Below are 27,385 nucleotides of genomic sequence, written 5' to 3' on the forward strand. Positions count from 1 at the left end.
AGAAAGTTCAATCAAGACTACAAATAGTCTAGAATACCGCAGCCAGACTCATTGTGGACTTCCCACAACACTGCCAAATCTCCTCCCACCTCAGAGACATACACTGGCTCACAGTCAACAAGCGCATCACATACAAACTCCTGAACCACACCTTCAATGCACTGCACAACATAGGACCTGCATACCTCAACCACCGCCTCAACTTCTAAGTACCCACCAGACATCTCCTTTCCTCCCAGCTCGCCCTTGCAGCCGTTGTACCGCAGGAGGAAGATCCTTCTCCTATTTAGCAACCCGGACATGGAACACACTACCCCTCAAGCTCTGGCAGACCGCTTCACTGAAGCAGTTCTGGAAGGAGCTTAAGACCTGGCTCTCTGACTGAGCAGCATGCCTACATTCAGTGCCTTGAGACCCTATGGGTGATTAGCCGTTCTTTACAAATCCATAACTGACTGATTGATACAGGATACTTTCAGTGTGTGACACCATCTGTAACAGAGGGCAAGTGAAGGTGTCGCGTAGGCTCTCATTATCTTAATGAGACTACTGGATTTTGAGCAGCAAGATCGTCCACAATGTGGGATACTGAGTCTGACCCACGGTGGATGACGCTTGTCACTCCAAATCTGGGTTTTGCTCCGGCTAACTAGCAGTGCCTCATCTCTCCCAAATGGCAGAGACAATTGGGCAGCCGAGCGCATGACATATCAGTACTTCTCAGGGAAGTCGTGGTCACTCAGGTCACAACCGGTTCTCTCATACACAATGCGGTCTCATATATAAATGACAATAAAGGCAGTTTTAAAGATTGGTTTAATAAAACAACTGCATTTGGGATAGCAAAGCGTGAGCTTCAATAACCAGAACTACACAACACAGTAATATTAAAATAGTGACTATGATAGTGAAACACAAGAATAAGGCTATCATGGTGCCACAATTTTATTCTCTCTCTAAGTTATATTTTGAGCACAGCATGTTAAGCTCTAAGCCTGCCTTTCAGGTTCCCCCGGGAGGACATCAACCCTCATACCTGAGCAAAGGCCTGTGATCTGCATCAGCATCTGCAATGGGGCATTCCACATACAGTTGTGGTCACTCTTGACGTGTACTAGGACTAGAAAGTGTTTTTATAACTACCACGCAGATGTTCTAAGAAAATGTCCCTACGTAAGGATGTGTATTTTCTACGAATGCTGGAGTCTAAACTTCTTCCACGTTTACTGGCAATGTACCAGACTGTAGCCTTGACTGAAGCACAGGGCGATCAAGAATGCATTATTTGAGAACACAGTGCTGAACTAAGCTAAACAGTGTGATAGAAGAAATTCGAACAAGACCGTAAAAACTGGTTATTGTAAAATAATAGTGCAAAGCTGAATGAAATACATCTAGGGCAAAGTGCACAGCGGCCTAGTATGTTAAACTAACGCGCATGGAGCTATACATAAAATGGCTACATAACACCCTCCCCTTGTCGGTAGAAAGTGTTTGAAGCCAAAGCTAAAATACCCTAACATAAAATAAGGTTAAAACCCTACTTAATTTTGACAAGTTAAGAGGACACACAAGCATATTACTTGAGAATTTAGCGAAATGAGCATGTGGTTCAGAGCAGAATTCAGACTGAAATGTCAATTTAGAACAGTTCAGAATCAACCACAATTCAAGGAAAGCAGGAGATCTTCCACTTTGGCAGATGACAGAACCGGTAAATCCGCGCCAAAAATGACTAAGGAGCAGGTGTGTTCCATAGCCCCAGTATCAATCAAGGTGGCATCCCGTGCAGTGCCCATTAACGAGTCGATGTTAACTTCCTCCAGGAAGGATAGCTCGTAATCAGCTTCTCTCAGCAAATGCAGCCGCAGTGCGCATGTCTGGTAATGAACCCTCAACGAGAACATCAACAAATCAGCCTCAATCACCAAGGGGCGTTGCTGTGAAAGACAAACTGCCAGTGCATGTTCAAAAGAGCACCAACGGCACCGAAACACGGGCTGCACTCCATCCAAAACCAGTCTGAATGACAAAGACCAGTCACAAACCATATGTTCCAGGAGTGTAGCTCCAAATTGCTGCATCATGCGTTCACGACACAGCTGCGCTGATGGGAGCGCCTTCATTTGTCCTTGTTGCGGCGGGACAGCCATTGCGGAAAAACAACAGCAATAGCAAAATGCCGGCTAATAACGCAAAAGGTATTGGAAATCCCCAAAAAATACTTCCAAAAATTGAGTGTATAGCTGAAGGTATCAAACCAAATATAGAGGAGAAGGTGTAAACAAAACCAATACCAACAGCTTTGAAAAAATTTGCTAATCCAGCCGTGCTGGACGCATTAAATATACGTCCCACAAGTTCACCAAAGTGTCTCGGAAGGTTTGTATTTAACAGGGACTGTATTTCTGCTGACGACCTTGCCACTTGAAGAGCGTAGGTCTCGCGTGCAGATGTAAGGGCCACATGCTTCTGAAACAATAAAGCCCTGAGTCTACTCAACTTGTCAAAATTCACCTTGGAAGTAGCAATATGAGGCCAGATGTCCGCTACCTCCCTTAATTTAGTAGGGGGAAACAACACATTCCCGCAGCATGTAATGACCTTAGAGACCGAAACAACGTAAACTATTCTGGCCCGCATGCCACAACAGTCTTCACTATTGAGAAGGACGTAGCTGCCGTTTGAAAGCACTTGGAATGTGCGTTTAATCAAGTGGACTGGAACTCCCTTCAGATAGCAAGCCAAGTTTGCAACCGAGGCATTACACGCCCCATGCAAGGACAGCTGCTTACAAATCATCGAATGGCTGACTGAAGTCTCTCATTCACTACAGCTAAGAAAGACCTCTTTTATGCCATTGAGGCATTTGTACGAGAAGGGAAGCTCCCACACCTCATGGATGTAATTATCTCCCAACTTTTCATATCTGCCTACCGGAACGTGTTTCAAACAAGCAGTGAATTGTAATCTTGAAATAGGCAGATTAATAACCCCGTGTATTAACCACTCTGCCGAAGGAATCTCGGCCACAGTAAAAGGCAGTCTTTCTATCTTTTCAATGTTAAGCATGACATAAGTCGCTTCTTTCTTAGCCATTAGTTGTTGTTGCTGCGTCAAATTAAAGGAAAAAAATATTTCCCTGGCACTGATGTGCTGCCACGGAACGTGACCCGCCTTCAATGTCTGAAGTGTCCAACCCAACTGCATAATGGACCTCGTATGACTCTGTCCATGGTATAAAGAAGACATATCAGATTGTATAATGTCTATAGCAGAAGAAACAATGTTGTTAATTGTATATATCCGGTCGGACAAGGTGTGAATCCCACTATCCACAACAGCTAATGCCTTTTTCAAATTTTCCTGGTCTATTTGCCTTAACCGGGCTGCAGCCTCTTGTTGGGAAAGTTTCCATATTTCATTGTAAACTTCATACAAGAAACTCTTCCTACGTGGTATCTTGGGGCCTGGCGGCAAGAAATCTTGTAAGTCAATGTTGTTAGACAAGAGATTGAGGTGCGCTTTAACCGCATCAAGTGAGGATGATTTTAGCCACTGTTGGCACAATTTTCCTACACTATGGGGGTCATTACAACCTTGGCGTTCTTTTAAAAAGACCGCTGAGGCTGCGGGAGCCAGAATACCGCCATTGCCGGCGGTATTCCAGGCTCCCTTTTATGACTTTTCCGCTGGGCCAGCGGACGGTAACAGTGTTACCGTTCGCTGGCCCAGCGGAAAAGTCACGTCAACATTGCTGCCAGCTCGTAATAGAGCCGGCGGCAATGCTGATGTGCAGCGGGTGCAGTAGCACCCATCGCACATTTCTCGACGGGGCTATGCCTGGAGGCCCCTGCACTGCCCATGCCAAGTGCATGGGCAGTGCAGGGGCCCCCAGGGGCACCCCAAGTCTCCTTACCGCCAGCCTTTCCATGGCGGTGTTTACCGCTACGGACAGGCTGGTGGTCGGGGACTTATAATACCCAGGGCAGCGGTGCTTGCGGTATAGCGGGGCCGGCGGTATGGCCGTGGCTATTGCGCCACGGTCATAATAGCTGGCGGAACACCGCCAGCCTGTTGGCGGTCTTACCGCCAACTTACCGCCGGCGGACAGGGTCGTAATGACCCCCTATATGTTGTAATTATGTCAGCATGTTCTTGTGATATATAGCGAGGGTCTGGCCTACTGGTCCGAAACCCCAGAGGAGGTGACAAAACGTTGATGACACCCGTTGGTATCTATGGGCCACAATAACCACCCACCTGGACATGTCAGTGAAGCATTAATCGTACCATTCTGGACCCACTCATTAAGCTTCTGTTTGGTTGCATTTGTGTATTTTTGGCAATTGCCAAATTTTGCAGGGGCGGGTATACTGGGCATGTTTAATTCTCTAATTGTTGCTAAGCCTAAACAACTTGTTTGTTGCACTGTTTCATTTAAAAAGATCATTTGAACAGGGATGGCACATGCTCTAAACAATGTTTCTGTACCCTTAGTCTGCCAATTTTTTGTTCCTCAATAACATGTATGTCCTGAGTTGGAGTTAATTTAAAATAATAAGACTCAGCATTTTTTGGATGATGCCCAGAAAAATACGCAAACTTTTCAGTATAAGTTTTTGAACTCCCTTGTGGTGGAGTTGGACAACGTTCCCATTGCGTGCAATTAAATATTGTTTTGGGACTACTCACTCTATGTATAAAGTGGTGCCCATAATAATTACAGCAAAACATATCACCATAATTTTCTTTAAACTGGTAAACATCTTCATTTTCATAGACAGTATAATATTGCAATTCTGTCATCATAGAATCAACTGTTTTCACTTCCCAATCATCAGACACAATGTCTGGTATTACTACATCATTCATAGATAATTTTAATACTTACGGTATTTGAATGATTTCCGTGGGACCAAATATATCAAACATCACTTTGTCCCAAACAATCCCATCAGGAATTGGCACTGCGGAAATGTTCACAAAGGATAAGTCTCTTCGAACCTTATGTGATAAAAAATGTGGTTTCAAAACCTCCTCCAACTGTTCAACCGCTGATCTCTCGGGAAGAAAATGACCATGTATCAACAAGAAAAAGGTAATAACAAAACCAATCCAAAGCAGAAAGGCTAGGACAGTCAAAGAAAGCCATACATAGTTCCATGGAAAAACAAAATATGTGTCTTTAAGCCAATGTATTAGCTTACGTGCACCTGACAGGTCAGCTGTCGAGGCAAACGAGTCCAATAGACCGTCGTTGAAGTCAGCAAAGTAACAAGAGGCAGTTTGTGCAAATGGAGTAGCCGTGGTCAATGGTGGAGTTGGTGTTTCCTGTGGTGGTACACTGTAAACAGCACCATCCGTCTGGCTAGTAGTCGTGGTGACTTGATCAAACGTTTCTAAATTGCTTGTTGTTAGTGGAACTAATGCAAGATCATCATCCACCCTCCCCAAGCTCAGAGAGGTGTCAGTGTTGGTATAAACAACTTGACGCAAAAGTTCTTCTCCAGTAGTGAGAGGGATTCGGGAACTACTGGATGCTCCTCTTGGTTGGCTGTGCAGAATCGGCCACATGTTGTAGTTTGACATTGTCAATTGAAACAAAACGATTTTCTTTGGCACCTGGCAACGGTGGTAGAATAACAGTTCTGGTACCGTGTATCCCCAGTACAGGGACTGGTGCCCGATAAGAAGGGCCAAATTCATTTTTACTGCGACCTTTTCACGTACAAGATCCCCAACCCTGGGAATCCAGCCGGTAGATGTTACAGCCATATCCTTAATTCCTGAAGAGGCAGCACTTTTAGAAGAGTTTTCCTCACGGAACTGTTGTAATTCCTGTAAAACAGTGACACGATCATTTATGTCAAAAGGTGTTTCTGCTGCCTCCACGCCAGGACCATCAAGACCCGGAACAAACATTTGAGTTCCGAACAGGCACTCATGTGAAGTACGACCCCCCAGGTACATTCTAGGCAGGTTATTTAGTGCTCTCTGAACTCCGTACAGGTGGGTTAGCCAACTATGACCCGTACCTAAGACTCTGGCTGTTAAGGATTGCTTTAAATTGTGGTTTAATCGCTCCACTACACTATTTCCCTCGGGATGGAATGGAGACGAGTACTGCAGTTGGACCCCCAATGAAGCCATGGTGTCCCTGAATGCCCTTGAGGTGAAAGCAGGGCCCTGGTCCGAATGGAACGCCGCAACTGCATATGTACCGATAAAGACTCACAAATCTTTAATAACAGTCTGAGCGTCAGCTGAGCGTTGTGGCCACACCCACACAAATCTGGAGCATGAATCAACAGCGACTAATATGTATTTGTATGCGCTATCAGGTGTTGGTGGACCACAATGGTCCAAGTACACACACTGTAATGGTCTATTGGAAATTAAGAGGGGTGTCTGCGGCGGGTGCTTGGCCGTAGAAACTTTAATTTGTTGACAGATGTCACAACAAAGGACATACTGCTTAGTCTCTTTGTAGAGACCGGGCCACCAATAACGGCCCTGTAAGAGTGAAATTGTAGCCGCCACACCAGCATGTGCAGATGCCACCCCCTCATGTGCTGCTTTAATCAATTGTGGTCTTATATCTTTGTTGGGGATGTAACGTATGCCTACGCCTGGAATTTTAACTTCGGCGTTCAGCATACCTCCCATATAGTATTAATATTTGTTAGGGAATCCTTTAGGATAAGGCATACCATCAACCGTAGCTTTTATGGCAGCCAAAGTGTCTGTGTCTGGTTTGGAACTTGAACGAGTCACTGCAGCTACAGTGGCTACTGCCACTGCCAACTTTGCAGCTTCATCTGCCAAAGTATCTCCAGCAACGTGTATTCCAAAGCGCTGGTGTCCAAGTGTATGCACAACATGGACTTTTGGTAGCATCTCTTTCAGGTCTGCTACCTTCCCCCACAGGAGTCTGTGTTTTATGGTGTTGCCTTTGGAATCTCTGAACTCATTCTGATGCCAGTAATGCAGATATTCATTAAAGGACTGGACACCGTAATATGAATCACAAACAATCAGTGTGGACTGCGCTGGATACGTATGTTCTAGTGCCATCAGCAGAGCTTTTAGCTCAGCCAATTGTGCTGTACAATCCCCTAAGGTCTGTGTATAGGTATGTAGGGGACAGAATTTCTCCCCCTCTATATAGCCGCTTGCGACTGCGCAAGCAGCAGAATATTGATGTTTAGTTCCAATCGCTGGTTGCGCTGAGCCATCGGTGTACATGACTCTATTGATCAATAGGTAAGTTATTCGCTGGAACTGGATATTCTAATTCATATTGTAGAAATTCTTGAGTTTGTAACTTTGGATCGAAAATGTAGTCTACATCAGTGGCTGTTAAAGACGCAGCCTATTGTATCAAATGTGGATGAAGTGCTTTTGCATTCGGAACGCTAGCTTTTGTAACAGCCTCTAGGGCTGGAATTGGAGAAACAACAATAACACGTGTACCTTGGGCAAGAGGTCTTTCTTTGAAAACAGCCATCTGCACAGCAGTGAGAATTTTCTCCGTCGGTGCAAAGCGTTGTTCAGCAGCTGAATACAAATGTGATTTGTATGTAATTGAGACTGTCTCACCTTCATTAAATGTTACATAGGTGAAACAGATGGCCCCAGCTATTACCCTGATGACCAAATGTGTTTTGTTGTCCCTTGTGTGTAAATGTTTTGCTGCGAGCATGTCTGTCTGCAATTTTCGAAGAGTGCGTGTATGTTCAACTATCCAGAATTTACTTGAAAAATCGGGACGTATTAAGTCATATAAAGGTTTTATGCATGTTGCATAATCAGGAATGTATGTTCTGCCAAAATTTAGAAAACACAACGACGATTGAAGTTTTTTAATCGTATTCGGTGGCGGTAATTGTGCACATTTTTCTCAAAATTGTGGCGCTAGGCTCTTCCCTTCACTCGACAGCTCATATCCCAGGAACAGGACGCTGAGGAAGGCAATTTTTGATTTATAAAGTTAAATTTGTAGCAAGGTTCGGCAAACCCTACAACAATGCGGGCTACCTGTCTTAAATGTTGTAGTAACTCGTCATCCGTGAGATATATATCATCCACATATGACAATGCTTCAGGGTCTATCTCATGTAAAATAGCAGTGACATGAGCCGCAAACAGTCCTGGGCTGTTCTTATACCCCTGAGGCAAATTACAGATTTTTTTTCGGAGAGCCTAATGCGCTAAAGCTTGTTAAGTCCCTGCTTTCAGGTGCTATATTCTGGCAGAAGAACCCATTTGAGATGTCTAAAGTTGTTTTGCATTTTTTCTGCACTATGTTGCTCATTAGTGCAGTGTTATGTGAGTTTTGTATAGCATATGTACGTGTATGTCCGTTCAAATGTCTGTAGTCTAAGACTATTCTGTATGAATGGCCTGGCTTAGCTACAGGGAATAAATGGTTATTCATTGGTGAGACACAGGGTTCAATCAGACCCTGGTATTCTAATTGTGTAAGTATTTCTCTCACCAGTGCCCTTGCTTCATGTTTTATGGGATACTGAGGTTGTGGCTGAGGTTCACTTTTAATAGGAATGACATGGTAGGGAGACTCCCCGTCCCACCCCACGTGATTTCTATATAACGCGGGTGCTTGTGCTACAGCCCATTCTATAGAATAGGACTCTGCAAGTTCCTCCGGAACAAGTGGTGAGATAGAAGGTTTAATGACCTCTTCTCCATATGGGCAGGTGCGGACGAATTCAGGTGGCCAATCTTGTTCAGCCAACAAGATATCATATACTTTAACTACACGGTCCCAAAAGATTGTGTGTATCGTGCGTTCAATGTCTCCTTCTAAAATGTAGTGTTACTTTGTACACCCTATCAGGCTCGGAGACACACATGTCCGCTGTTTCTACTTGTATAAAGTCATCAGTTGCTTTCACCTCCAGATGCTATAGAAGATTCCGGCGAACTATTGTGACCTCTGCCGCGCTGTCCAGAAGTGCTAGAGCCCAATTCTTGTTCTTCAAGAGGACCCTCTTCCTGTGTGGCATGTCGAACTGAGACAGCTGCCACCTTTTTCTTTTTAAATTGTTGTTTTTGTTGTACTGTTTTCTCTTCCTTTTTAACAGAAACCTCTGAAGAGCGTTTTGATTCCTGTCTCGGTTTCACGTACTCTGTTCTTCGCTCTGATCGCCCACCTCTCTCATTTCTTTTTTCCGAGGAGTCCTGAAAGGAACGTGATTGGCGTGTATCAGTATATTGATATCTATCAGGCGTTTTTATATTCTCTCTATTCCTGAGATTATATCTATTCTGTGGGGTCTCCATTCGCGGAGATTCTCCCCTTTCCTTTTTAGGTGTTTGTTGCTTTTTATCCCAGCGTTTCTTATTACCCTCGGTTGTTGTTTAGTATTATCGTTATTCATTTTACCCTGAAATTTAGGTTTTTGTGGTCTAGTCCCTAGGCTATCTCGACCGATACTTGAATATGTTTGCGCTATTATTTTAGGGAGGTTCCCTGGCTGGAATCTCCCTCTTGACGTGTACTAGGACTAGAAAGTGTTTTTATAACTAACATGCAGATGTTCTAAGAAAATGTCCCTACGTAAGGATGTGTATTTTCTACGAATGCTGGAGACTAAACTTCTACCACGTTTACTGGCAATGTACCAGACTGTAGCCTTGACTGAAGCACAGGGCGATCAAGAATGCATTTTTTGAGAACACAGTGCTGAACTAAGCTAAACAGTGTGATAGAAGAAATTAAAACAAGACCGTAAAAACTGGTTATTGTAAAATAACAGTGCAAAGCTGAATAAAATATATCTAGGGCAAAGTGCACAGTGGCCTAGTATGTTAAACTAACGTGCATGGAGCTATACATAAAATGGCTACACAACAAAGGGTTAGTGGACTTTGCTACTCTGACTTCTGTAGTAGAGGGAATATCAGAGTAGATATAGTAGCAGATAGGATGTGCAGGGTAAGAACAGTCTGTAAAGGTGAGTGAGGGTTTGTTCTGAAGGGTGCTGGACAGGGGAGTGATGGGGTGGTGTGATTGTGGTTGAGTGTGTGGTGTTTGCTATTAATGTTGTGTGTTTTGTGTGGTGCATGCAGAAGGTGTCAGATGGTAATAAAGGGAGCACAAGAAGGTACAAGAGCACAGGAGAAAGCCCTTTAGTGTGGTATGTTGAGACTCAGCTATAATACAGGGATGAACAGCTGGGACTGAGGTGCAGAGGTAAGCAGATGAGTAGCAACAGTGGGTGAGTCGTTGACAATAGGTTCTGGTGCTAGGTGCAGGAAGGGAACAGACTGAAACAGTTGGGCTTACCTTTGATGTGCCAGAGGTGCCCAGCTGCATGCTTCGGCTTCACTCTGCATTGCAACCACCATTAAGGAGTGATGAGTGTGTGTTTTGGGGTGGTGAGTACGCCCTAGATGATTGGGAGAAGTGGGAGAGGAGTTGGGTAAAGCAGAGGGTGGCAAATCCCAGTCAGTCTCACTCACATTTAATATTGAAACCACAGGGACCATGAGAAGGGGGGCTTCAAACAGCATTGGAGGTGGACCCAAAAGGCCTATGCCTGGCTGGAGGACCCTTCACAGGTAAGGACCCAGGGGCTAGCCCAGGTGCTAGCAGGCAGGGATCAGACAACATCTGCTCAATGGCTGGTTTGTGGCTGCTGTTAGGTAGAAGTGGGGGGGCTTCAGGCAGCGGAGACTACCCCAGGGGTGGGAGTTAGGCACAATGGGGAGCAAAGAAGGAGAAAGGAGGAGAGGGGGTAAGGGGACAAAGAAGGAAGAAAAATAAAGAAATGTCAATGAAAGAGGAATATTCGTTGGGCAAGTCTCCTGTGGGTTGTGTTCACAAAGGTAAATCATATTTTTACTAACTTTCCTACTTTTGGCTGCTCACCAGCTCTGAGTGTGAGTTACTATTAGTAAGTGCAGCTCCACAAAGGTCCAGCCACTGGTACTGTGAAACCCTCCCAGAGAAAACAATGGAGCTGGGGAATCAAGATAAAACCCATAGGTAAAAGAAGGTGTATTGAAACTATTAATTATCAAATAGTTAACAATGCAAATAAATATAAATCAAGGTTATTGTTACCTTACTTTTCAAGTTTAAAATAGGGCATTGACATATATCATGGTTAAATAATAAATATCCACTATCTGTATGTTTGTTAACATTAATTTATATATTTTAATATTTTAACCATTTTGATTTAATAGTTTAAAATGCAAATGAGCATTGCATCCTTTCTCATGGTTGATATTTTAGTATTTCTTGGAGAATACAATCTATCAGGTGTAGTGAGCTGCTCAGACCACACATAACTCTACAACACTCAATGGTAGCAAATGTGTTTATAGACAAAACTAAAATAAAAAAAGAGATGGGCCTCAAGAGACGGATCTAACATTTCTGTAATTTCAGATAAAGTGGGGTGTCTACTGCTATGTCTGTGATAATGTGGGGATTTAGCCATGACTTAGAATACCTTTCATGAACAGAATTAGGCTTCTCAATTCCTGTCCTGGGCTGTTTCAGTTCCTGTTGCAGACAACACTCCCAATGGATATACATGTGAGGATTGCTTCACTGACCAGTCTGCGAATGGATGCACATCAGCTAGAAGGATTCAGTGCACTGGGAAGGAGAACACTTGCAGCAGCTTCTATGGCATAAGCTCCAGGCCTGGTGAGCTATACAGACGTTTGTAATTATGAGTAATATGTCTCACTGAACCAAACTACTTGGTTTCCAACTATTTATTTCAAATGAAATGCTATTCATTCTAATTATTATTATTAATTATTTGCATCTCTGAAATATCTTCTGCTTGCATCATTCTCCCAAGTGCAAATCATGTCCCATTGGCAAAATGTAACCTGATATTTCATTAGACGCTCCTCATATGGTCCCTCTGGTCTTTAATTTTGGGTGGTCACCCAAGTGGTCTTCCACACTGGTGAGTATGCAAAAAAGTGGGCCCAGCTTCAATATTTTTATGTATGTTTAATGTATACGGACCACGCTCGTCAGGATGAGAGGGGACCCGGAGGACCGTAAGTATGTAGAATTTGTTTAAGAAAAACCTACACAAAAGGACGGACAGACTGTATAGGATCAATGGCAAACTAAACCATGGCTAAACTTTGTCATAACCATACAGTAGTGTTTGGGAAACTGAGGTGCACATTCTATAAGCGTTACTTTTGTAATGCCTAAACAACACTAAACTTTTTTGGGGGGATTCACAAACCAACAAAAATCAATATTTGCGTTGGTTTGTGTGTCAAAGTAACACAAAGAAGCAGAAAACGCTGCTTTGCAGTACTTTGTGTCAGGGAGACAGTAAATGGGTGGTACATGGGTGCACCTGTGCTCTCATTCATGTTTTTTGGCGCTAAACCCTGGTCTAAAAAATCAGTAGAAAGGGTTTAGCACCAAAAATAAACACAGCTGTAAATCAGATTTTAAAGAGAGAAATGCTTTCGTATCTCCATGCTTTTCTGACTTTGCATGCGTGCTGCATTTTCACTTGTCTAGGCATCTTATTTTGTACAGGAAGGATCCCCGTCCAGTACAAAACCTATGCTGGACACTCACACCCAAGCACCTTAGCGCTAAGGTGTGTGTGCGGCGGACGGCAGCTGAAATCAGCATCTGCACTATGGAGAGGGAAGGACAGTGCAATTTCCATGTGAATATGGCGCTCTCCTGCTCTCTCCTTGCCATTAAACTCAGCTCTTGTGACTGCTGCGCTGCGTTGGGTGACAGCTTTCAGAATCTAGGCCTGAGTCTAAGACACCTGCAATGTGTGTGCCTTATTAAATGCATTCTGATCCCATGAAGCTGCTGCAGTGTAGCAGAAGAGGGCCCTCATGCTCCTTTATTAGCTTGGTCTTCATTGCCTTGGTTGGTCCTTATCCATAGATCCAAATGAAAACTATGTGTATGGCTGATAAAACAATACTTTCCTTTGACAAAAGTGTATCTTTACATCACAACCTTCAGCTTTGTCCCTCTAACATTTGTGCTGCAGTTCTAAATCTAAGTAAGCCTCATGTTGTATTGTGAAAGCTCAGTTCTTAATGCCGGAAGTCCACCTATTGTAACAGTCACATCTTAATAACATTCCATGGCATGGCATACCATACCATGACATGGAGGCATGACACAGCACAACAGCACAATGAGGTGCGAGATATGTACAACAATGACATTTTATGGATAATTAAACCAGAGCCTTGAAAGTGTCTTTAATTTGATTAAGCACATGCACAGCCAAGTAAGCTCATTGCAAATCAAATCTAGCTTGTGCATTGTTCTTGCCACACTGTCCAGGACATACATTGTGCTAGATTAGGACCATGATTAAAGTGTGTTCAGTGCAACCGATGCTTGCAAAGAAACATTGTTGTCTACAACAACATCTCAAGCAGGGTTTGATCTCCACTTTGCTATCCAATGAAATGTGACAATGATTGTATGAGTAATCACAACAAGGGCTTCCATTTCAGATGAAGATCAATGTAAATATGGTGCGAAAGAAGGTTGTGGTGGCCCTCATAATATCAAGAATTGACTTTTGCAATCCCTTGCATTTGGGCTTGAACAAGAGGGCATTAGTTAAACTGCCATCTCTACAGAATGCTGCCATCTGACTACTTTGTAACATCCCTAACTTGAGTCCTGTCTCAGACAAGATCAAGGATCTGCACTGGTTGCCTGTCTCTGCTAGAATTAAGTTCAGAGCCTTGTGCACTACACACTGAGCCTTGTATGGCAGCGGACCTTGGTACCTAAAAAATGCCTTTAAGTGGCAAATACCACAACGTAATTTGAAATCTTCAGATAGTAAATTGGCAGTTGTAGCTCTGATCAGCAAAGTAAGATGGGGAGGGGCAAAGGTTTCCCGTCCCTCACGGGTAAACTTTCGAATTCATTGTCAATTGATAGTCGCTTGCAATCCAGCCTCATCCTTTTTAGGAAAGGGTTAAAGACTTGGCTTTTTATTGCTTCTTTTTAAATAGCTGTTATCCAATGTGGCCCTTAGGTCGCAACTTCAAAGACACTTCTGTAGTCGCGCGCTGTACAAAAAATATTTTCCTTTCCTCTCATAAAAGGGTGGTTCCTCTTCATGAAGCTAGCTGGCAAACTTTCAAATATAATAAAGATGATGACCCATGTAAAAGCTTTAAATAATATAACTCAGCAGATCCATGCATTTAACATTAAAGTGTAGTAAGACAAGGTAATGTTCATGATTTCATCAGTAGTGCTCCAAAAGCCAAGTGTATCATTCGCGGTAGAGTGTCAACTGGACGTGGAACTATTATTGACAGGGACTATCATAAGTAGAGCTCAGTAAAACATTTGAGCACATTTTAAAAAGGCAAAACTTGCCTGAATCAGAAATCACTCCACAGGTGATTTTCAGAGTGGGGTGCATTGACCAATACGTACATTGGGTCATGAGTAGCATTATAAAAAAGTATTGACATTCCACTGATTGGAAAGGTAAGTTCCCCTAACTACTCATAATGTATCTGTCAAATCCCATCATCTGCAGAGTGTGAGGTGACTGAAAGGTTGAATGCAATAGGCATAGCTGCCAAATCCTGTTTAGAACCAAGAGAGATGCACAGTTTTCAGGGTGAAATGATGTGAAATTCATTCTCAATTTAGGACTGTAGCTGAACTCTTCATCAGATGAAGAGGTGTTCAGCTCTGGCTTTGATATGACTTATTTTCTCTAAATAATCCAAAATGCCAGTTAATACCCAGCCTAAAAACAACACCCCTTAAGGACGATAAATCCATAAGAGTGCTTTCCAGATTATTTTTGGCTCACCTGCCTACTGGGAGAAGAGATGATAGGATAGCTAAGTAGACGCCACACACTATCATTCCCTCATTCCCTTCAATTCTTAACTTTCTGCTATGGCTCCTTAACCATCCTACACTACATCCCAAGGGAACACATCCCACAAGGACAATGAGCAGGAAGGTGATGATCCAGCTTTACCAGCAGTGGTGGCGCTCTTCAAGGCAGTGTGCACAACTGTGTCCAATAGTCACCATGGACAGTTCAGTAATTCACTGCTGGTGGCAGTTCCAGTAATGACACACCTGGCACTCTGGCATCTTGTCCCATCACATAAAGGCAGAGCAAGACAGAGTAACTCCTCTAGAATGGCAAAGCCCAGTCTGTACAATTTCATGGTGGAGCCACCAGCAGCATGGTGGTTGCTGGTGCTGCTGGAGCCTCTGGAAAAAAGAGAGATGGGTCATATCTATACTGAATTCACAGCATTGGTAGAGGATGATGGTTTAAGAGTCACACAAATGGATTATTTCCTATTAACACTCATGAACACACCACGGAGGTGTTGTGGTATTTTAAAATTAATGCTAGATTTTCTAAGGCCACCATCAAAGATTGCACAAAGATAAAGAATAAAAGTAAAACATTGGATTTTCTGTAATGAACCAGTTACAGGTCATGACTGCATTTGTGTTCAACATTCTTTGTAAAAGAATAAAAATTCAAGCAAGGAATCCAAAAACAGTTACAACAGTAAAAAATGATTTCTTAGATTATCTATATCAAATAATATGATGATTATTGTTAACAATAAAAGCTGCGTGTTTCACGCAAGGCAGGTCTATAATGTCTTTGTACCATGCACAGCTCCTAATTCCCACAAGAAGGAGATGTATGCACCTGCTATAACACACACATCTCAGCATTAAATCTCGGGCCCTGTAACCTTGGCCAAGTAGCCCACAACAATTACTACTGTGTGGCAGTGGCCAATCTGAGAAGTCAGGGACCGGGATGGGAATGATTTTTTTTTCCCCAAATGCAACAAACATTTGAGTAACAGCAATGTTAATACGAGTATTTTGTGTGTTTTTTCAACAGGTGAACGTGAAAAACGGTATAGCAGCAAAGGGTGCGCTACCTCAGATGTCTGCAAAATTGGAGTTTTCAACCTCGCCGGAACACAAGCCTTAGATCAGTGTTCCCCAACCCCCGGGCCGCGGACCGGTGCCGGTCCGCGGATCAATCGGCACCGGGCCACCCGAGGTCTTCTAATCTTGAAGGCATTTTTAAATACAATTAAATTAAAATTATTAAATCAAAACAAGCGGGCCACGGAAAAATGATCAAACATTTACCGGTCCCCGGCGACAAAAAGGTTGGGATTCACTGCCTTAGATTACCAGATCAAATGCTTACCTGCCCTTAAAGTTTGAGACCCATCTTCATGCCTTCCATGCATTCCTATTTCAACTTAGTAATTATTGGTAGAAATATTCTGAAAATTCTGTAGGTAGGTGGAAAGCAGTGTCTGGTCTTGTAAGAATGAAGCAGATGGACTCATGTCAGCCTCCCTGGGACACAGAAGACAAGTTGGCAACGTGCGTAGTTCTGATTAGGCTGCCATGCAGTTTATGGAGCACCAGCCTCTATATTCAACCATCTTAATTACCTGGGCTTCTCAGAGGTTTCACTACCTGATGCATTGAGTGATCCAAGCGCAGGCCCTGCAGTCACCTAACGGTGCTGGCTTATGGTTGGAGAAGGAGCTACCCCTGATGTGCTACTAATGCCTACTTCATCAGTGACCATGCACACCCATTCCTGCTTTGTTTTTGCTTCTTGGTTTTAAAGCTGAGTACCTCTTCAGACATAAAACCATGGAAAATATCTGTCACAATTGTGATAATTGTGTCAAAAGACAATAACAGAGGGTTATTGGGTTATATCTCCAATTTTAAATGTCGTGCCCTGAAATCCAGAAAATAGCATGTTTTGCGCTATAGCCACTGTCCATAATAGGAAGAAAATATAGACCTGCTTTATACTGCACATTGAAAAAATGAATAAAAATTATCTCACATTGAAGAATTACTATGCATGTGTGTGTTTTAAGACTAACTGGGGCTTGGGTGTGAAAGGAATGAAAGTAAATATACGGCAACATAGAACAGTGTACGACAAAGTGAGGATGGAGCTTCAAAGAAAGGTCTTCAGTGGAATGCATGCAGTGGGATGAAGACCTAGAGTTTTATATTACCAGTTACACCCTATTCAGGCTGAAGACCGGTGAAGTCCAATGGAGGACAGGTTGGACCAAAGAGAAGTAAATGGTGGACTTTAGGTTTCCCATGAATTTGACTCCATGAAAGTCTAAGCAATCATTCAGGTTTGTGACCCGTAAGTCTCAGTTCAGAAATCTGGGTCACTGTAAGCTGATTAACCAATAACATTTTGTTGATAGCCCTAAAATTAAGTGTTTCAGGCACATCTTAAAATCCCTTACTATAACTGAGGATAAAACAGAATTCAGTATGTGTAATGACAACTTACATATCTGAAAACCTCTGACAATGTTCTCAGTTTACCTATTTATATATTTCCCTTAAATTCCAAATATTCAAAAAGCACGAAGGAAAGAAGATAATACAGAAAACACAAAAATAAATGTGGCATCAGAATGCCTGTGACTGTAAGAGAGTTTGGGCTTTGTCATGTGTTTAAATTACAAGCGCCAATTAGTAGTTTTAACTTGCTCTTCCAACCTGCAATGGCAACCTGGAAGCAAAGATTTACATGTTCTTTCTCAGGGTGGAACACCAAGTGCTGCAGTCCCTGAGGGTACACCAACGTACAGACCCTGAGTACTGCAGATACTATAAACTAGGCACTCTGAAGTAAGGTAGCAAATTGGGTGTAGATCAATCAAACATACATGTTTAATGTCAGGGCACTGGCACTGAGCTCTGGTTAGCAGATCTCCGTGCTCTCTCAAAGTTAAAACAACAGCAGTATCTGACAAAAAACTTTAGGGGTAAGCATTCAAAAATAGGCATTTGTTGACAGTGACCCCTGTATGGAATGCCTCCAAGTTCTCTAGTTGGCCATTGACACTGGTGGTCATCAGGACCTATTGGACACCTCTTCACACACACAAAGCTCCAAAGACATCAAGATCCTGGCCTGCATACTCGCAGCACATCTTAAGCAGGTTATCTCTATGCTCATCCAATCCACACAAGTGGGTTTTAACCGGGGATGGACGTCCTACATGCAGCGACATATACTGTGCTGTGAGGGGCCCCTCTGCAGCACAGGGGCTGTGGGGGCCTTTGTTATGCCACTGACCATATCACCTCTGTATTTTGGCCCATGTACAGTGGCTTGTCAAGAACATGCCAGAGGCAGTACTTGCTTTATTACTTGACACCGAAAAAGCTTGTTGACAGCATTGAATGGTGGCATCTCTTGGCAACTCTCCCCAAATTTAGACTTGATGATGTTAACATCACCAAGGTCAGGTGCAATTCGAGGCATCACATGGGTGTTAACATTTACTGTAATTCTTTTTCATTGCCCTTGAGCCCTTATCCATAACTATACAACAATCTGTGGCCTTTGTGGGTTGTATTCGTTCCGGAAGGCCATAATCTGTGCTCCTCTTCACAGACGACATCCTGTTGACAATTAGTTACTGCCCCACCTCATCTCTACATTTGCAGTGATAACTGAAAATAAGGTCAACTGGGACAGGAGCGAAGCCCTGTCCACATCAAAGACCATAACAAAGGCACCTTACTGGACTATCAGTTCTTATGGAAGCTACCCCATCTGAAATACCTAGTGGTCTACATTAACGGGAGGCTGGAAACACATAATACTGGATAACTTGAACCCCTCATGGTGCGTGGCAAGGTGGACTATGCTAAGTAGTCACACCTCAGTCTATTGCTATAAACCATGATGTGTACCTTCAAAATGGCATTCTTTTTCTATTGACCCCAAAATTACTCTGACATTCCATAAACAAAGACATCAAATGCTTTATACAGGGTGCCACGAAAGTACGATTAGCAACGTCCACAGGGATTGCCGTGATCTAATCCTCCCTTCGATGGAACACTACATTCTTGCGCTACCCCTTGCACAACTCACACCAGACTCCTTCTTTTGGTCTTGATCAAAAGGAGACTCTCCCATAGTCATCCTTGATAGCATTCCCTCTATAAACATGCAGCCCTCATGATGGAACCCCTAATCCTATGCTCCAGGCAAAGGTCTACTCCTCGAAGCGTGGCCATGAGCTTCTCACAACCAATACTGACAGTACCCTCAAATCCTTTGTAGAACTGGGAGAGGAATTCTACCTTCCTCCAAATCAGAAGTGGAGGTACCAAGAACTCAGCCATTGCCTTTTTAGCAAACAAAGTACACCACCAAGGATGTCCCTCCTGTAGTCTCTTCACTCCTCTGCTGGTCATCCATGACTTGTTGGTCGCAGTGGGAGCCCCATTAGGCAGATCCGTTCAAATCCCTTTACCAATTCTCTAGCACATGATAATGCTTCATTACACTGCTGACAACCCTACACTGACCATTCACAAATGCTGACTTCTTCCTACAGCTTTAAAAATGGCAAAACTTTGCTCTGTCCATCACTGGTGCACACCACAAACCCACACATGCAGAATGTTTGAATTACATGTTTAAAACAGCCTCATATGGGAAAACGGCAGCAAATGAGAAGCTCACATGTAAGATGTTAGACAAACTTGAGTCTCACCTACAAATCTGGATCATATTACTTAATGATGATGGCTGACCATGTTTAGTCCTGTTGAATACTGTAGGAGGCTGGCCTGGTTTGCAGTGGGTACCTTGGGTACTTACACCTTAAACCAGGTCCAGATATCCCTTATTACTGAAATGTAGTCAGTGTCTGGGGTAGTGTGGATGAGTAGTCAAAGCCTAACTAGGAGACATGCAAAACTCATGCAATACCTCTGTAGTCACACATTGATAGCGATGAGTCCAGGATGAACCCCAGGTTGCGTGCGTGTCCAGTGGGTGTCAGTGCGGTTCCCAGTGTGGCAGGCCACCAGGAGTCGTCCCAGGCTGGGGGGTGGAGCCGAGGATGAGGCCCACAGTCTTGTCAGAGTTCAGTTTCAGGCAGCTGTTCTTCATCTATTCGACGATGGCCTTCATTCCTTTGTGGAGGTCGGTTTTGGCGGTGGCAGGGTCCTTAGTGAGGGAAAGAATGAGCTGGGTGTCATTGTGTATGAGAAGATGAGGAGGTCGTGTGATCGGGCAATGTTTCCGAGCGGAGCCATGTAAACGTTAAAGAGGGTCGGGCTGAGGGATGACCCATGGGGTACGCTTAGATGATCTTGGTGGCTTCAGAGTGGATTGGAGGGAGGCGGACTCTCTGGGTTCTGCCGGTGAGGAAGGAGATGATCCAGTCCAGGGCTCTGTTGCGGATCCCAATGTCATTGAGACATGTGCGTAAGGTGTGGTGGCAGACGGTGTCGAAGGTGGCCGAGAGGTCCAGGAGGATGAGGGGCGCAGTTTTGCCATCGTCAAGTAGGGTCCTGATGTCGTCGATGGCAGCGATTAGGGCGGTTTTGGTGCTGTGGTTGTTGCAGAATCTATATTGGGATGAGTCCAGAGTGTTGTTCTCCTCAAGGAAGTTCTTGAGGTCCTTTGGGTCCCCGTTGAGTTTCTTGAGGAGGGTGTTGATCTCAGCGTGTTTCCAGCTCTCTGGGAAGGTGGCAGTCTTGAAGGAGCTGTTGATGCTCTTCCAGAGTTGGGATGCGATGACGGAGCTTGCTTTGTTGAAGATGTGGTGAAGGCAGGGGTCGGCTGGTGAGCCGAAGTGGCTGGTGTTCATGATTTTGATGGTGTCATCGTTGATGTGGGTCCAGGAGAGCAGGAGGTTGGTGTGGTTGGGGGCGGTGAGTCTGTGGTGTCAGTGGTTGATGGAAGGTCTGGGTATTGAAGCTGTCATGGATGTCTGTGATCTTGCGGTAAAAGAAGGTGGCTATGGAGTCGCACAGGTCTTGCGATGGCGGGATGTCGTTGACGTTGGAACCGGGGTTGGAGAGTTCCTTCACAATGTTGAAAAGCTCCTTATAGCTGTGTGTGTTGTTGTTGATGTGTTCTTTGAAGTAGGTTCTTTTGGCGGTTCAGATGAGTTGGTCGTGTTTGCGGATGGAGTTCTTAATGAGATGGACAGGTTCTCCTTACCTGTCCATGGTAAGTGGAATGTTCCATGACTGCTGACATTTGTACAGATCTCTGTCTGTACTATAGGGTATGGTAATTGGTGAGGTCTGATATGGGTATTTGATAAGGAGTTCGCTGAAGGTACAGTAAACCACTTTGTTTGACCATTCGGATAGTGAAAGACTGACATGTCTCTAACTTCTGTTGTCTGTGTGGTGATAGTTATTCACACCTATGCTGAGTCATTAAAGTGAGCAGCACTACATTACTGTGTGATTGTTTGAATTTAACCAACCTATATGTAGGAAAGTGCAATGAACGGGATAACAAGTTTCTTCCTCTGTATCATCAACTACAAAATGTACTCTGATTAAAAAATACATGTGAGATGGGACTTTAAACAGTTTGTGCATTTGTGCATACATATTATGTGCAAGAGGTATGACAGTTAACAGTTATATATAGCAGAGAAAATGACCGTCACACATGATCTGTGGTTTAGTTATGTTTAATAAGGAGTGCACATTCATATGTGGTAATTGGATCTAATCAAATATTTATAAACAGTGAAGGGCTCAATCATGGTGGATGAAATCATCAGGGTAGCTGCAACAACATTTGGAGTCTAAAGTCCAGTGTTCTTATTCCATTGAAAATGGAGATTGGTTTGTAGAACAGTCAACAGTGTCAATTAGTGACAAATAAGGGGAACCAATCAGTAGAGATTCACTTCCTGGCAGTGGTAGAAGTATTGGCACCTGCTCCTCCTGGATGTTTAGGTGGATGTCCACGTTTGCAGGGGGATTTGTCAGCTACAAGGCAGGAGTACCTGAGGCACATCCATCCCCTGGCAGGGGATCCATTCCACTAGCTGCTACAGGTGTTGAAGGGGCAGATCATTGCTAGAGGAAGGGTCCAACTGTTGTGGACATAACCTACTCATTTGTGTTTCTCAGCACCCCACAATGGCAGAAAAATGGGCATTTGAGGTCTCCACTGCTGCATCACTTCCTGGAGGTTGTCCCTCTGCAGCTGCTTGATCTCCCCCATCATGGTGAGTACCTGGCCCATCACGCCTTGGGACTGTTGGTATGCTCTCAAGACTTGGCAGATGGTGTCCTGGCCAGTTGTTTCCCTAGAAGCCTTCATCCTCCCACGCGTCCTACCTCAATGTGCCTGTGCCCCTGATGCCTACTCCCACTGGAGTCAGGTCCATCTTTGTCTGGGTTTATGACTAGTGACTCAGGTAGCTGTACTGGGGGGCACACAATGGTTGACAGGAACACAGGATTGGGGGTGAATGGTTGCCTGAGATGTTGTAGCAACAGTGCTGGGAGGAGTAGATGTAGGCAGGGTGAGGCTCACAGTTGTTGACTGAACAGGTGTCCTAGATGGGCCAGATGGGCCAGAGTCATCCTCAATGTTCACACACCCAAGACTGATTTCCTCACTGCTGGTTTCAGCCAGAGGGGAAGTGGCTATCTCTGGTGTCCTTTCTGTTGTCACAATGGCAAACTTAACTGTAGGAGAAGTGGAACATGCTGTTACTGGAAATTAGACAACAAGTGACATCTAACTTTGACCGGTAGACATGCTATGTGCCATGCACGCAAAGTGTTTACTTGATCTTCTGATATGACATTGACACCTGCTTCCAAATCTGGGTTAGAGCTAAATGGGAAACAGATGTTTAATATATCATACACCTTGCTACAAGATGCTGGAGTATCTTGGTGGGTAGATGTTTTTGGAGGCTGGCCTGGTTTGTAGTGGATACCTAACGTACTTACACCTTATACCAGGTCCAGTTATCCCTTATTAGTGAAATGTAGTCAATGTCTAGAAGCCAAGCTCTCCAGGGGTAGTGTGGATGAGCAGCCAAGGCCTAACTAGGAGACATGCAAAGCTCATGCAATACCACTGTAGTCACACAGTACTCACACACATGAAAGGAAATACACAGTGTTGCAAAAATAAAGGTACTTTATTTTGGTGCCACAAATGCCAAAAATACCATGGAGACTATACTCCCTTAGGAGGTAATTAATGTACACAGTATACACACTAGAATGCAAAAAATAGCTGTAAAGGCAGATAGAAAACAGTGCAAATAATGAAAATCGCAATAGTTAGAAATGGACCTAGGGCGAACACAAACCATATACTTAAATAGTGGAATGCGAAAGTCGATTTCCCACCTAGGCAAGGGTAGTGTGTAGAGGGGCACTGGGCATGTTAGAAAACACCAAAGGTAAATAATAGAACCTTCACCGGAACCCAAGAAAGCAGGAGTAAATCACAGTAACTTTCCTAGAACACAAAGGAACACATGCACATTTTTTAAGAACAAGAAGAGACTGCAAGACGCCAATGATGGATTCCTGGACATGAAGGCCAGTGGAAGAAGGGTACCAAGTCCAAGAAGCACTGAAGAGTCCAGAGAGAACAGGAACCCTTGCTAAACTAGATGAAGGTGCAAAAGAAGAATCACTGGTGAAGATGTACAGTCAGTACTGCACCCAAGAAGATGGATGTGGTTTCCCAGTTGATACAGGTAATGTCCCACGCCGGATGAATGACTGCAGTCTGGTTTGCATTGATGGATTCCACCAACAAGCCTTGGCACATGAAAAGCTAGCAGTTAGCAGAAAAAGGAGCTGCCTGTGACCAGGAGGGGTCTGTGGGCCTCTACTGAAGAGGGAAAGACAGAGGGGGCTCTCAGCAACTCAGAGAGCCCTCAGAAGAACAGGCAGCGTTCAAAGGAGTCCCACAGAATGGGGACAAAGAAGGTGCAAAGGGGGCCATGCAGCAATACGACAATGGATCCCACGCTGCCGGAGAACCACGCAGGAGGCTGTGCATTGCAGGAAGGAATGTTGGGGGCCGGAGCTGCACGCGGACAAAGAACTTCGTGGAAGGATGACAGCAACCCTTGGCAACTGCAAAACACGTGATGCATGGGGGTACTGTCCTACATCGGGAGGCAAGCTCCTCCCTCCACCAAAGTTGGACAGCTGGACTTCAGGACCATAGAGACCACTTCAGTCCACCACCGTATTGCTGAATCCATGCACTTCCTCAGGAGAGGGGACCCAAGTCACCGGTCATCACTTCAGAGGGGTGCCTGCTGTAGTAGGGAAGTGACTCCTTCATTTCATGGGAGATTCCTTTGTTCTTCTTGTGCAGGCTGAAGACAGGCAGTCCTCAGAGGATGCACAACCTGGAAACAGTTGCAGTTGCTGGCAGGAGCTGAAGATACAATGTTGCAGAAGTCATCTTTGCTTCTTTGTTGCAGTTTGTAGAGTTCCTAGAGGGTCCAGATACAGTGAAGTAAAGGATGCAGAGGATTCCTGCTGGAGTCTTGCAATCCAAATCTGAGGAAACACCTAGAGGAGAGACCCTACATAGCCCTGAAAGAGGGATTGGTCAGCTACACAGGTAAGCAACTATAAGGGGAGGGCTCTGACGTCACCTACTAGCACTGGCCACTCATATGCACCCAGAGTGCCCTGCCAACTTGGATTCCAAGATGGCAAAATCCAGGACACTCTGGAGGAGTTGAGAGCACCACCCCTGGGGTGGTGATGGACAGAGGAGGGAGTGGTCACTCCCCTTTCCTTTGTCCAGTTTGACATCCGAGCAGGAACTGGGGATCAATGAACCAGTGTAGACTGGATTATGCAAGGAGGGCACCATCTGTGCCCTTCAAAACATTTCCGGAGGCTCTGGGAGGCTACTCCTCCCATGCCTGTAACTTCTATTTCCAAAGGGAGAGGGTGCAACATCCCTCTCCCAAAAGAAATCCTTTGTTCTGCCTTCCTGGGCTTGAGCTGCTAAAGCAACAGGAGGGTAGAAACCTGTCTGTGAGGTGGCAGCAGCTGGGGCTGCCTGGAAAACCTCAGACGGCTGTTATGGCAGTACTGGGGGTCCTCTAAGGAGCACTGAGAGTTCAAGGAATCATACAACCAATGCTTGTATGATTCCAACATGTTTGATACCAAACATGCCCATATTCAGAGTTACCATTGTGAAGCTGTATATAGGTAGTGACCTACGTATGGTGCACATGCAAAATGGCGTCCCCTCACTCATGAAGTTCGGGAAAATGGTCCTGGATGAGGGAGAGGCACCTCTGCTAGAGCAGGGGTGCTCTCACACATAGGTACTCTGCACCCAGCCTTTAGGGTTGGAAAACCTGGTATATGGGTAACTTATAAGTGACCTGGTGCAGTGTAAAAGGCTGCGAAAGGGTGCATGCACCATTTCACACAGGCTGCAATTGCAGTCCTGTAGAAGCCTTTGTGTGGGCCCCCTATGGGTGGCAAAAGTAATGCTGCAACCCATAGGGACCCCCTGGAACCCCTAGGCCCTGGGTACCTAAGTACCATATACTAGGGAGTTATTAGGGGTGACCAGTATGCCAATTTGGAATGAAATACTGGGTGTAGTGACAACATTTAGAGGAAAGAGAGCATAGGCACTGGGGTCCTTGTTAGCAGGATCCCAGTTACACATTCAAACACACTGACATCAGGCAGAAATTGGGCGTATCATGCCAAAAAGAGGGTACTTTCCTATAGATGTATGTCTATGGACTCATATCTTGTCTGCTAAATAGTTTTACATTTTAAAGTTATCTCCCAATTAGGTGTATGGCATCACTGACTCAACTAACAGAGCCCTGGACTAAATCATCTCCTTCCTCACCGGCAGAACCCAGAGAGTCCGCCTCCCTCCAATCCACTCTGAAGCCACCAAGATCATCTGATGCTTACCACAGGGGTCATCCCTCGGCCCGACCCTCTTTAACGTTTAAATGGCTCCGCTGTACAATGTACAATGGAAACAGAGCTGGCCAACAGTATGGGAGTAAGCATTATACTTGGGCCTCTATATGGGTGTACTCCAGGTACTTTCGGCTTTCTATATGTGTGTTCCCCCAAGGTGAGTACATTACATTCTTTGAATGGAGAGTGAAATACCAGTTTAGCAGGGAACACAGCTGTAGCTGTGGGTTGGAGGGTATTGCACTGCAGATGCCCATAGAACTGCTGTCATTGCCATACAGTGTACAATTGTGGAACATTCAGGTGTGTTGAATTGTTTGTTAGGTTGTACATGCAGGTCAATTTTATTTTGTGTACACTGTTCTGGTTTTCTTAATGGAGGAACAGTGTATGCTGTGAATTGTAGAGCTATTAGTCCCTGTACCACCCATGCCATACACAGACACTGGGGCCCCAGGTGAGGTCAGTTGACATGTGGAATAGCAGAGATGGATAATTAGACAGTTGGGCACAGGGGTGGTGAGTGGTTTGGCAGTTAAGATGTCAAAAGGTGATCAGTGATCATACAAGACACAAGTTTACATTGACATTATAGGTGTTGTGATTTACCCGGCTCCTCTCCCCCAGGTATCCCTGTCAAGCCCTCAGGATGCAGGATGCCCAAGACCTTTCCTTCACATGATTCAAACTGTGGGTGAGAAGGTGGGGGGGCACTCCCAGTGTTGCTGACCACCAGCTGGAGCCTGGTGGCCATGGAATTCACCTCTCCCATGAGGTGCTCCATCTCTTTCTTAGGTCCTCCTTTGTGAGTGGATAGTTGCTTGCTAGACCCTGTTGACTATTCTTTGCTACTTTTCTCCATTTCCCTGGCAATAGATGTTTACTGGACTTGTGCTTCAAATAGTTGTGGCTCTACTGTGAAGATTTCATCCACCATGACCCTCAATTAATCATCTGTGAAACGGGGATGTTTTTGTGGGGACATGGTAGTGGTGGACGAAACAGTAAGGATGTAACAAAATTGTGAAATTGAATTAGTGATGAAGTGTGGGTGTTGTGATGTGAGTAGTTGACCGACGCGGTCTTACCGTCAGACCGCCAAACTTGTAATGAGGCCCCTAGGCTTCTCTTCCTAAACTCTCAATGTGCCCATCTTTACTAGCAGCTTGTAGAGATTACTAATGCACTAGACTAACTCCACAGCTGTATGAATTTCACTGTTCATTGAGTTTTTATTGAATTCTTAACAGGGAATATATATATATATGTATATATATATATATTAGCCTTAAAAAAGCCCCAGACCTGAGCACTGAAGAAGGGGAAAACACGTGTTGGCTGTCTACCCCTCAGTCTGTTTTTGAAGTTGATGATGTGGACCAGAAACAAGATGACAATGAATAGTGAACAGAAAATAGAAAGGGAATGCATTTCATAATTGTGATACAAGTCTGTCCTAAGCATTATATCTGTATCTTCATTATAGGTGTTGAATGAATTAGCAAGCTTTTGCCTCACGAATCAAGTGACTGCATTCCTTTTTACACATTTATTTAA

At 44.4% G+C, this 27,385-nt stretch overlaps 1 protein-coding gene across 1 annotated transcript in view; it reads left to right on the forward strand.

Annotated features, from left to right (window-relative positions):
* LOC138283054 (phospholipase A2 inhibitor and Ly6/PLAUR domain-containing protein-like) overlaps nt 1-16,910 on the forward strand; it is a 33,198-nt gene extending 16,288 nt beyond the window's left edge. The window contains exons 4-5 of the mRNA XM_069221196.1: nt 11,537-11,686; nt 15,921-16,910. Coding sequence (XP_069077297.1) covers nt 11,537-11,686; nt 15,921-16,165 — 395 coding nt within the window. The 3' untranslated portion in view covers nt 16,166-16,910. The remainder of the gene's footprint in view (nt 1-11,536; nt 11,687-15,920) is intronic.
* Nucleotides 16,911-27,385: the final 10,475 nt, after the last annotated feature.

Source organism: Pleurodeles waltl, chromosome 2_2 (genome assembly GCF_031143425.1).
Source record: "Pleurodeles waltl isolate 20211129_DDA chromosome 2_2, aPleWal1.hap1.20221129, whole genome shotgun sequence".
NCBI lineage: Eukaryota > Metazoa > Chordata > Amphibia > Caudata > Salamandridae > Pleurodeles > Pleurodeles waltl.